General features: G+C 33.3%; 1 protein-coding gene across 1 annotated transcript; it reads left to right on the forward strand.

Annotated features, from left to right (window-relative positions):
- The first annotated feature begins 1,132 nt into the window (after positions 1 to 1,132).
- LOC105772130 (uncharacterized) lies at positions 1,133 to 3,520 on the forward strand. The gene has a single exon (XM_012593454.2). The coding sequence runs from the start codon at positions 1,680 to 1,682 to the stop codon at positions 3,240 to 3,242; it is 1,563 nt and encodes a 520-aa protein (XP_012448908.1). The 5' UTR covers positions 1,133 to 1,679; the 3' UTR covers positions 3,243 to 3,520.
- Positions 3,521 to 12,482: the final 8,962 nt, after the last annotated feature.

Consider the following 12,482-nt stretch of genomic DNA (forward strand, 5'->3'; position numbering starts at 1 on the left):
TAACTATGATATAAAAGTACAAAAAATAATATAAAAACATATTATAAATGAAATAAAATATATAAATTATTAAAATTGCCAAAAAACTAATAATTATTAAAATAACAAAAGTATATGTAAATTACAAAAAATAAAATTATGAAAAATATTTAAAAATATAGAAAATTATTAAAATTGTTAATAAAATTTACAAAATATTATAAAAAGCATAAAATTTTAACAAAATATTTAAAATATTAAGTTAGTATCATAAATAATGACATTTTTTTTTTACTATTTTTCAAGTTTGTTTTATTATTCATGTTCTAGGTTCGTGACTGCCTCTCTCAATAATATTGTCTTGAAGGTTCAAACCTACGTTCTTCGCTTAAGAATGCAATGTGTATTATCAATGCAATGTGCAATTGTTTTTGGCTTATCGACTTAATTGGTTTCCAATTAAATTCTTGCCGTTAATAAAAAAATCAATTAAGTATTTTCTTCTTTAATCATATTAATAGTTAAATTCAATTGACGGACCAATTAGATATATAAGAATATATAGATAACAATTTCATATGATTGTGGACTGTTGTGTATGTATTCATGGCATGATGAAGACCCATCCAAAGTAATTGCCTAATTTGCAAGAAAAGAACAAAATTATTGTAATAAAGAAAGCAAAGAATTATTCTTGTAGAAATGCTTTACTTTGTTCGGACTTTTTATGACATATAAACTTTACTTTTAATTTAATTGTCTTTTCTTTTAAGAAAATTTATGTTTTCAGATTAAATTCTTTAAGTATAACATATGGTAAAAATTAAGGCTAAAGGGTCTTTAAAGTCCCCAAGTTTTTCCAAAAAAAACCTAATTAAGCCCTTATATATATATATTTTTGCATCCAATTGAGCTATTGAACTTTAAAATATTTAAATTCTTTGAGTATAACATATGCATTGTAATTTTTTAACTATGATGTAAAAATTAAGGCTAAAGAGTCTTTATTAAATATGAATTGAATTCAATGGCTTCAGGTTGATGCTTGAAAGGATCTTAACCATTGTTTTCTTTATTTACTTGCTAGGACTTTGTAGGCAACTATTTTTCAATCATTCCTTTATTCTTTGTTTTATTCATCGTCTGCCTTTCATTCATTGCTATCATCTCCTTCATATTTTTCATTTCTCACAAACACACTAATTAATGGAGATGAAGAACGAGAATGAAAGTGTGAGCGAGAATGAGAATGAGAGTCACGATAAGTCGGTGCAACAGATTCAACATCCTTTTCATAAGGAACATCCCTTGGTGTTAGTGGCAGAGCAAAGCAATTAAGGTCTCAAAGCTTACTGCGATGGATGTGGGGAACTGTTTTTAGCTCCATGCTTCACTTGTTTTCATTGCAATTATCACCTTCACAAGCAATGTGCTGAGGCACCCCTTGAAATTCCTAATCACCGTCTCCATCCCAAGCACTCATACGCAGGTTTTTTTCTTCAACAAAAGCCATGCCTTTATGATGACCTGGTATATGGCTGTGCATTATGCAAGGAAAAACGTAACATGTTTTTTTATGAATGTAATGATTGTTTTTTTTCATTGACATTAAATGTGCTCAATTATCTTCTTCATTTAAGTTTAGCCAACTGTCCGAACATGACATCCGCCAACATCCATTGACCTTCATAGAAAGTCCCATGGCCATAGATGTACTAAAAAGATTGAACTGCTGCTGGTGTCATGAACCATTGACAGATGATATATATCTTTGTCCTGACTGTACATTCATCATTCACAAAAGATGCCTTGATAAATTACCCACTGAAATTGATCACCTTACACATCGCTTACACCGTCTTATTCTTAACCGTAGTGATAGTGATTACTTGTGCAACCTATGCCAAAAGCAACATTCTGGACCTTTTTACGGTTGTTCTCTTTGCCATTTCAACATCAATGTCGAATGTGCTTGGCCGAGGTCTACTGTTGAAGATAAAAGTCGTCATCAGCATCCATTCACCATACTTATGAGACAAGATTCATTCATTTGTGATGCATGTGGCACTGAAAGAAATTGTATTTCATATATATGTTCAACATGCAGCCTCATGGTCCATAAGGATTGCACTTCACTCCCACGCATCATCAAATTTTCTCGATATGATCACTGCATTTTTCACAAATATTTTCTTAAAGATCTTACAAGGCAAGATTGCAAGATTTGTTTCAAAGAAGTGAGACTAGAGTGTGGGAGTTACTCTTGTAGGAAGCCAGGTTGCAATTACGTTGTCCATGTGAATTGTGTCTTAGAGGATAAAAGTTTGTACAAGGTAATTGAGGAAGAGAAGCAATGTGAGGAGCTTGAAGAAAAATCTATGCATTCTTTCATCATTCGTGTTATTGAGGTGAATGAAGCTGGGGAAGCTATAAAGATTCAACATTTGAGTCATCAACATTGCTTGGTGTTAGCAAACAAGATGGAGGAGGACATTGATAGAAAATGTGATGGGTGCATGCTACCTATCTCAAATATTTTCTATTATTGTTTAGAATGTCCCTTTTTTCTTCATAAAACCTGTGCTGAATTGCCAAGAATCAAGCAACATTGGTTTCATCAAAGCAATTCCACCCTCTATTTCGACAGCTTCAAGAAATGTGACTTTTGCAATCAACATTGTAGTGGTTTCTTTTACAAAATTAGAGAAGGTTGGGACATGTGCTTAAGGTGTGCCAAAGTTTTTGATATCATTGAATGTAAAGGACACCAACACTTTCTCTTTTTTGATTTCAAATACATGGAGAAATGTAATGGTTGTGGCGAGACGAATCGGTATGGTGCATTCAGATGTGGAAAATGCAGATTTGCTTTGGATTTTGGATGCTTAACATTACCACATTTAGCTCTTCACAAAATTGATGAACACAAGCTAAAGCTTACTTATCATGATGATAAGGAGCAAAGTTATTGTGATATTTGTGAGAAATATAGAGATCCAAGCCTTTGGCTTTATTCTTGTTCAATCTGTGATACTTCTGCTCATATCAAATGTGTTCTTGGACACTTTCCATTTCTCAAAGATGGGGTCACATTTATTTATTATCACAAGCATCACCATGATCTTAAATTTTTTAGGAAAGTCAAGGGCTACCCTGAATGCTCTTATTGTGGTAAGCTTTGCCAAGAAGAAATTCTTAAGTGTGAAAAGTCTACATGCAACTATATTATCCACAACAAATACAAATGCCGTTGGTGTTACTAAGCCTAAAGCTTTGTGGTAAGTACTCTAAATGATTAAAAAATTATTTTTCAATCATTAATGTTGTTGATTGCTATTATTTCATGATTTTGTTTTCAGTATCAACATCAGTTCTAATTGTGTTCATGGTTGTAGATGTGATTTATTCAAATGAAAAGCACCAAAGGATTTATTTGATCAAAGCAGTTCACAAAGAATTTGGCATTTCATTCTTCTTTGATGAAAGGATGCTCGAATTCTAAGTGTGATTTGGTTTCATTGTTACTTTGTTTAAGATTGATTTGGGTTTGTATGATTTGATTTCAATATTACTTTGAGATTCATCTATGATTTGTTTGGGTTTGTAACATTTAAATTATTTCTTATTTAAATTATCTTAATTAATTTAATTATTCTCACCAGTATTGATTTATGAGTTTTAGAAGCTACTAATTTCGGAATGGACTTCCTACTTTTCAGCTTGGGTTGTGGAACCCATAATTTAAACACACACAATAATCCATAATTCTAAAAATTAATAATAAAGACATTTTTTTTAAATTAGAGAAGATATTTTCTTTCTCAATTTTAAACTGAAAATGGCTCAAAAGGTACATAAAAAAGATGAGAAGAATCTTGTTTCACTTGGTAATTTAAAGGAATATAAATACCAAACTTTATTATATAAATGTAGAGTTGTAATGTTTTGGGATAAATTTATCATTTAATAAAAAACATGAATGTGGTAGGGAGTTGCCTACATTTCGTGACCCATCGTTTATCATTTTAGAGAATACTCGTGACAAGATGGTTAATCACTGTTGTGACGTTCATGATGGATATCTTAATTTCTTTAAATAATTTTAACAAAATATGAAAATGTCTATTTTTTAAATAATTAGTTTTTTAAATATGCTAGGTATCCGATTCATGAACATGTCTAGTTATCATATAAAAATATTGTTAGGACAATATGTAGTTTTTAAAAAAGGTGATCAGTTTTTTTTTAGAGTGGATAATTATTTTATAAATATATATCATATAAAAACATAAATAATATGAGTTTACTATTATTCATTTTATGAAATACCAAATTTATAGCACTAAAATATACAAAATTGCTTGAAAACCTAATATAAAATTTATAGTACTATGTGTTTTTGTTTTGTCTTGTTTTAAATAGGTTGGAAATAAAGTTTTAATTTTAAATTACATCATCCAATAAGAATTTGACAAAAGGAAATAAGGGTTTTTTCTTCTTGTCACGAGGGATTTTTGGATAGAAAATCTTATTGCTATTATGTATTGTCTTTAATTGCTCGAAATTAACAGGAATTATGTTGTTTTAATTTTTTTTAGAGAGAAAGTACAAATAATCAAGGCATTGAGAAGTCTACCCTCTCTGGCACGTCTCTGTCTGCCTCCTCTGGTAGGGTTTTGTTTTATTGTTCTTAAGTCTTTTTTTTAATTTAGCGGTGGCTGTTAGGTTTTTGTGTGATTTGGTTCTTGTGATTTGGTGTTTTGATTCGGTTTCATCTACGACTATGGAGACAGCGTTTGCTGAACTGAAGATCAATGAGGAAGAAGAAGAAATTTTACAGTTTGATTTTGAATCAAGAACTGAAACAGAGGTAGAGACTTTTAAATTAGTGGGATGCTTTTTAACTGCTAGTATTATTCACTTTCCAGCGATGAAAAGTACATTGGCCAATCTTTGGCATCCAGTTAGGGGGTGCAAATTCGTGATTTAGGAGGGAAAAGGTATCTATTTCAGTTTTTTCATGCTATGGACATGGAGAGGGTGTTAAAGGGGTCCCCATGGACATTTAACAATCATCTTCTACTTCTTCATAAGTTGCAATTCCTTTGATATTTACCCTTTTTTGGGTTCAAATCCATGACATTCCTGCAGGTTTTATTTCAGAAAGGCTGGCAATTCAATTGGGAAATTTTATAGGCACTTATATGGAGTATGATGGGTCAAATCTGGGGAAAGAAAACTGAAATTTTATGAGAATCAGAGTTCAAATTGATGTCAGATTCCCCTTGAAAAGAAAGAAACATATCTTATTTTTTGGGAAAAGCTCATATGTTAGATTTAAATACGAGCCTCTATCTCTCTTTTGCTTTTATTATGGGCGATTGGGACACAACGACTCTTTTTGTGAAGCGAAGATGGCGATAGGAGTAGAAGTTAGGGTGATGGGATGGGATCTATCATTGAGAGCTCAATCTCGAAGAGCTCTAGTGATGAATAGCGGCTGGTTGCGAGAAGAGGAAGAAGATTGGGATGGAACGAAAGAAGAGGGTCAAGTGCTAAGGTCTAGTACCAGAGTTTCAAAGAGAAGATTGGGACAACATAGAAATATAGATCCTATACTAGGATTTAATCTGGAAGGACAGTCATCAACCTTCAAAAAGGGTGAATCTCCGTATACTTCGATGGATCATGACTCAGAGGATAGGGTGTTAACGTTGGAGGAAGGGAAGAAGAGAGCAAGGGGAAGGATGATGAGGTTCTTGTCGAGGAAGATAATAGCACCTTGGCGTTAAGGATCCGAAGAGTAGGAGATGCTATTGTTGATATATCGGCGGCTGCCAAAAGGCAAGCTGACCAGTCACAATGAAAATCTTAAGTTGGAATGTTCGGGGTTTAGGGAGCCTACGGACAGTGCATAGACTTCGGCACTGGCTGAGGTTATATAATCCCCATATAGTCTTCTTTATGGAGACAAAAGTTGATAGTAGGAGAATGGAACAAATTTGAAGAAGGTGTGGATTTCTTAATGGAATTGAAGTGGATGCGACAGGGTCTCGAGGTGGATTATGTTTGGCTTGGCGTAGGGATATCGGTATCAGAATTCAAAGCTATTCCAAAAGTCATATCGATGTGCTTATTGAGGACGTGGAGAGAGGAAAGAATTGGAGATTTATCAGTTTTTATGGTTCTCCTTATTCGAATAAGGAAGAATCATGGAATTTGCTGAGACGTTTGAGTAACGCAAGTGAGTTGCCTTGGATGGTTTGTGCTGACTTTAATGAAATTTTGTATGGCGCAGAAAAGCAGAGGGGTTTACCTCGTGAGGAAGGGAGAATGGAAGCATTCAGAACGGTTTTAGAGGATTGTAATCTTAGAGACATAGGGTTCTCTGGACGATGGTTCACTTGGGAAATAGGTAATCTACCAGAAACAAATATTCGAGAACGATTGGACAGGGGAGTGGCTGTGGAAGAATGGATTTCTTTATTCCCAGATTTTTAGGTTAGACATATGTCTCATTCATTTTCAGATCACTGTCCGCTGCTCATTACTACCAAGTAGGAAGATAAGAGAATATTTGCTAGAGGATTTCAATTTGAAGCATGGTGGGTGCTTGAGGAAAGCTTTTATTCTGAAGTCAAAAGTATTTGGGGGATGGCCAAGGGTGATGTGCTGAGTAAGATGGAAAGTTTGAAGAGAGGCCTTACAATATGGGCTGATAAGATACAAAAGATCAAGAAGGGGAGGAAAATGGTACTAATCTCAAAGCTGGGCAGTTTGGAGGAGAGTGAAAGAAACGATGAAAATTTAATAGATCTTATTGATACAAAAATTCATCTTAATTTTGAGATTGAAAAAGATGAGAGCTATTGGGAACAAAGGGCGAGGATTAATTGGCTGAAATTTGGGGACAAAAATACAGCATTCTTTCATAAACAGGCAACTCAAAAACGTCAGAAAAATTTTATCAACAGTTTGCAATCAGATGATGGTAAGGAAACTGATGATTTGTCAGAAATGGAGGAAATTACCAGGTGTTATTTCCAAAAGTTGTTCTCGGCTGGGAGGAAGGGAGATTACGATAGAATTATGGCGGGAATCAAGCAATGTATATTTGAAGAGGACAATCAGAAATTGAAGGAAAATTACACAAAAGAAGATATATGTGTGGCACTTTCAGAATTAGGTCCAACAAAAGCACCAGGAGAAGATGGATTTCCGGTAATTTTTTATCAGAAATGCTGGTCAATTATCGGAGAGGAAGTTACTTCGTTCTGCCTTACTCTTCTGAATGGAGGTATGGATGTTACCTCAATTAATAAAACGAATATAATTTTAATCCCTAAAATTCCTAATCCTGTGAATATTTCCAATTTTCGACCAATCAGTCTATGTAATGTGCTTTATAAGTTGTTGGCTAAAGTTATTGCAAACCGTCTCCGTCTCGTGATGAATAGATGCATTGATGAAGCTCAAAGTGCTTTCGTTCCTAGGAGACTAATTAGTGATAATGTTTTATTAGCATATGAAGTTCTTCACTCTTTAAAGAATAAAAGAATCGGGAAAAAAGGGCTTATGGCAGTGAAATTAGATATGAGTAAGGCATATGACAGGGTTGAATGGAGTTTTGTCGAAGAAATAATGAAGAAATTAGGATTTGATCCAGAGTGGGTTGAAAAGCTGATGAAATGTGTTTCTACAGTATCATATTCAGTGGTCATTAATGGCGTCAATGGAGAAAGATTCTTCCCGTCTAGAGGCCTTAGACAAGGAGATCCTTTGAGCCCATTTTTATTTCTGTTTTGTGGAGAAGGAATTTCTAGCCTTCTAAGGCAAGCAATGGAAGTTAATTTAAGTCGAGGAGTAAGAGTTAGCAGAAACGGTCCGCTGATTTCACATTTATTATTTGCGGATGATTGTATTCTGTTTGGAGAAGCCACAGAAAGAGGAGCTACTGTTTTGAAGAATATCTTAAAAGAATATGAGATTAGTTCTGGCCAATGTGTTAACTATAATAAGTCCGCAATCTTCTTCAGTACAAATACACAGGAGGATGTAAAAACGACTATTATTGGGATGCTCGGTGTTCGCAGTTCGATCAATCCAGAAAGGTATTTAGGACTTCCAAATTTAGTGGGCAGAGGAAAGAAAGCAGCTTTTCAGAGGTTGAAGGACAGCTTGAAACAAAGAATTGATAATTGGAGTGTTAAATTTCTCTCTCAATGGGGAAAAGAGGTTTTTATCAAGGCAGTTTTACAGTCAATTCCAACTTATTCTATGGCGTGCTTTTTACTTCCTAAGTCTCTTTGCAATGAATTAGAAGGTATAATTGCCAGATTCTGGTGGGGGAAGAAAAGGGGCAAGAAGGGGATTCATTGGTGTATGTGGAAGGAGGTATGTGACTTAAAGGAAGCAGGCGGACTTGGATTTAGAAAACTTGACAAATTTAATATCGCATTATTAGCTAAACAGGCTTGGCGTCTTATTAATTATCCAGACTCTTTGATAGGCTGAGTATTGAAAGCTAAATACTATCCGAATGCGTGTTTTCCAAAGGCTCAATTAGGAAATTTACCTTCGCTTACCTGGAAGAGTATCTGGTCGGCAAGAGGTATTCTTGAAAAAGGACTTTGCTGGAGGGTTGGCAAAGGAGATCGTATTGATGTTTGGGAGGATCTCTGGATTTCGGGCAATGAAGACGACAGATTGTAAAATCATCAGAGAGATGAAAACATAAAGTTAATTTCGGATTTGATTAATGCAGATAAAAGAGAGTGGAAAGCTGACATTCTTTCTACTACCTTCAATGCTGAAGTTGTTAAAAAGATCTTGCAAATTCCACTGGCAACGACAGCAACTGAAGATTTTCAAGTATGGAGAGGAGAACTTTCTGGCATTTTTTCGGTTCGAAGCGCCTACAAACTATTACAAGAGGATACTCAAATTCCTATTAATTTACAAGCCGAGACTAAAGCTTTTTACAAAAAAACTTTGGAATCTACAAATTCCTTCAAAAATCAAAGCTTCAATATGGGGTTTCTCTTGGAACTACTTTTCTACTTTTGCTAATCTGAAGAAAAAACGAATAGTTGCAGATGCTTGATGTCCTCGTTGTAAACTGGAAGAGGAGGATTGCAATCATATCTTCCGTTAATGCTCTACAACAAAAGAAGTTTGGAGACTCACACAGTTATCATGGGTGCTTAATAATACTCAAGATACTTTTTGGAACTGGCTTACATGGGTTTTTAGTCGCGGTACAACGGAACAATGTCGAATCTTCTGCTGCGGGCTTTGGACTATCTGGACAAGCAGAAACAAACTCGTTTACGAAAATAGACAAACAACAGGCAGTGATATCTCTTATAAAATTTCAGATTTTTTCGCTGAGCTTAAAGGAATCCAGGAGAAGAAACTTATCTTGGCAGATGATGGTGCCCCGAGAACTGAAGAGAGTAGTACGAGAACCTCAATCTACTTTGATGCGGCCTTTGACCAGCAAAATGCAAGATCTGCTTCGGGTTTACTTGTTAGAGGTGAGGGAGGGGAGATTTTGGTCTCAAAGTCAGTCATTCACACCAATATTGCAACTCCATTTGCGGCAGAGGCACATGCAGGGTTACAAGCACTAGAGTTAGGGAGATCTATGTGGCTTACATATTTACAAATAAAGGGATATTCGAAAACGATTATCAAAAAGTGTCAAAATTCAGAACAAGACAAATCGGTCATTGGAGCACTCATCAGAGATATTCAAGAGCTTAGAACCACTTTTAATAGCATCTGTTTTTGTTACATTCCGAGAAATGCAAATATTGTTGTCCATTCGATTGCCATCGAAGCTTTAAAAAAGGGAGAAGAACATTACCTGGTTGGGGCGATTCCGAATACCGTTCGTCTAGTTGCTGAAAAGATGAACCCAAGATTTTAAGATTGTGAGAACAGAGATGACTGTTGGAAGGAGTAGCAAACAGAAATAAGATTTGGGGAAATCTGATACATTTAATGGCTGAGTCAGTGATGGAATTGAAGGAGTGCTGGAGGAAGAGTAAAGCAATGAATCCGGACTGAAAAGTTTTCAGAAGAAAAGGGATTTCGATAATGATAACAGATTGAAGAAATTTTTTTGGTAACTGTTATCTTTTGAAACAGAAGGGACGCGTCAACATGAAAAGGTAGAAAATTAATTGCGTCCAGCTAGGGGTGAGCATTCGATCGAATCAAATCGAAAATTTTTGAGTTAATCGAGTTTTCGAATCTCATTTTATCATCCTAACTTTATTTGAAGTTTTCTCGAATCGAGTGAGTGAGATGGAATTCGAATCGAATCGAATCGAATATATTTGTTCGAGTTAAATTTTAAAAAATAATTTTGGGTCATTGTAACCATTGTCACCCATCGTAATAAAATTTGTCCACATTAATCAAATTTTTTATTAACTTTCATCACTTCATAATTTATTTATTAATTTTTTATATATTGGTTAGCTTCTTTGCTTGTTTAGTTGTTTCAATTATCTTGATTCTTGTCACTATGTATTTTAGAATTAAAAATATATTAAAGGTAAAAATATGATTTTTTAATAAAAGTTATTTTAAAAATAAAATGTGAAATTGATATCAATATAAAATTTTAACACGAATATTTTATGGCATAATTAATAATTTAATTTTAATATAAATATTCAATATGACTAAACAATTCAATATTATAAATAATATAAAACGTGAAATTTAATTTAATAATATAAATAGTAGATATAAATAAAATTATTACTATTTATGTTTAGTGATTTTTTTTGGATAATTTTGATTTTTTATTTGAGAGTGAAGGGTGAGAAGTAAAAGTTTAGGGGAAAAATAAAAAGTTTTGGGGAATAAAAGTTTGAGGAAAAGTAAATAGGGGGAGTAAAATTTTGGAGGGAAAATATTAAAAAAAATTGGAGGGGGAGGGTTTGGGATAGATGGGAGGTGTGATGGGAAGGGAATAAAAGTTTTAGGGGAAAAGTGGGAGGGAATAAAAATTTTGGGGGAAAATAAAAGGTTTTGAGGGTTTTTGGGAGTAAAATTTTGAGAAAAAATAAATGGGAGAGTAAAATTTTGGTGGGAAATGGATTTTGAGTAGATTGGGGGGTTGAGAGGGGAGGAGGGTAAAAGTTTTGGGGGGGAAAGTGGGAATGAGTAAAAGTTTTGAGGGAAAAGTAAAAAGGTTTGGGAGTTTGGGGTAAAAATGTAAAATATTATAGTTTGATATTCGAATTATTCGAGTTATTCGAATTCGAAAACTCAACTCGATTCGAACTCGAAATTCGAAAAAAAAATCGAGTTGATTCGAATAACTTGATTAACTCGAATAACTCGATTCGTTTAACTCGAAATTCGAATTTTTTTTCGATTTTTTCGAGTCGAATCGAGTTTTGCTCACCCCTACGTCCAACTGTTTGAAATGACTGGGCATTTATTTTTTCTTTTTGCTTTGTCTTTTCATTTTTTTGTTTTTTTTCTTTAAGTTCATTTTTATTGGGCAAACTACGTAGCCCAAGTTTTGTTTTATTTTTGCAGACAGTAGGAACTAGCTCAAACATATTGGGTATCATTTTGTTTTTTGATTATTTATTTATATAGCCCAGTTATATTATTCAAAAAAATTTTTAGAGAGATTAATTTTCTCATATTTGAAATTGAGAACAACTGAAAAAGGTATTTTATCAAATATTAAACACTTTTTTTAGAAATACGTACCAATAAAATAATATCATTAAATTAAAAAATAAAATATTGTTATACATTCAGCTATATCTAATATTTTCTCTAATTTAATTTAACTTTAATTAAATTACTTAAAATAATTATTTTAAATTATAAACCAACATCTTTTATTCTTTTACAAATTTTAATCATTTTTTTCCATAAGTTAATATTTTTTATTTTTGTGCAATCAATTTTTTAAAAAAAAAGTAATTTTTGTGTAATTTTTCCCATGTCATCGACACGTAATTTTGGCAATTATTTTACTTTGAACCTTGAACTCGAACCTTGAATCTTAAACTTTCAACCTTAAACCCCAAACTCTAAAATTTAGGGTTTGGAGTTTATGTTCCAAGATTCGAGATTACAAGTTACGAGTTCGAAGATCAGGGTTTAAGGGTTTGGGATTACGTGTTTGAGTTTAAGGGTTGGGATTCTAAGTCTTAGATTTAAGGTTCAAGATTCTAGATTTAGGCTTTAGGGTAAAAAAATTACTAAAATTATGTGTAACGACATGGAAAAAATTATTGAAATGTTATTAAATAATTGGAAAGGAACCATAAATAATATAACGGGGATGGTGCATAAAATAATTTCTCTATGGATGGTTTTTAAAATTTGATGATGTGATAAAATTTTATTGGTAAAATTTTTAAGATCCTAAAAGTTAACTAATATCATACCATTTTTGGGCAAGAACTGAACTAGAAAGCTTTTGCGACATCCTAAAAGTCAACGTTTTAGTCCCTCTCAAC

This window comes from Gossypium raimondii, chromosome 6 (assembly GCF_025698545.1).
Source record: "Gossypium raimondii isolate GPD5lz chromosome 6, ASM2569854v1, whole genome shotgun sequence".
Taxonomy (NCBI): domain Eukaryota; kingdom Viridiplantae; phylum Streptophyta; class Magnoliopsida; order Malvales; family Malvaceae; genus Gossypium; species Gossypium raimondii.

Excerpts from the sequence above, each read along its gene's own strand:
- LOC105772130 (XM_012593454.2), top strand. The coding sequence starts at position 1,680 with ATGGCCATAGATGTACTAAAAAGATTGAACTGCTGCTGGTGTCATGAA.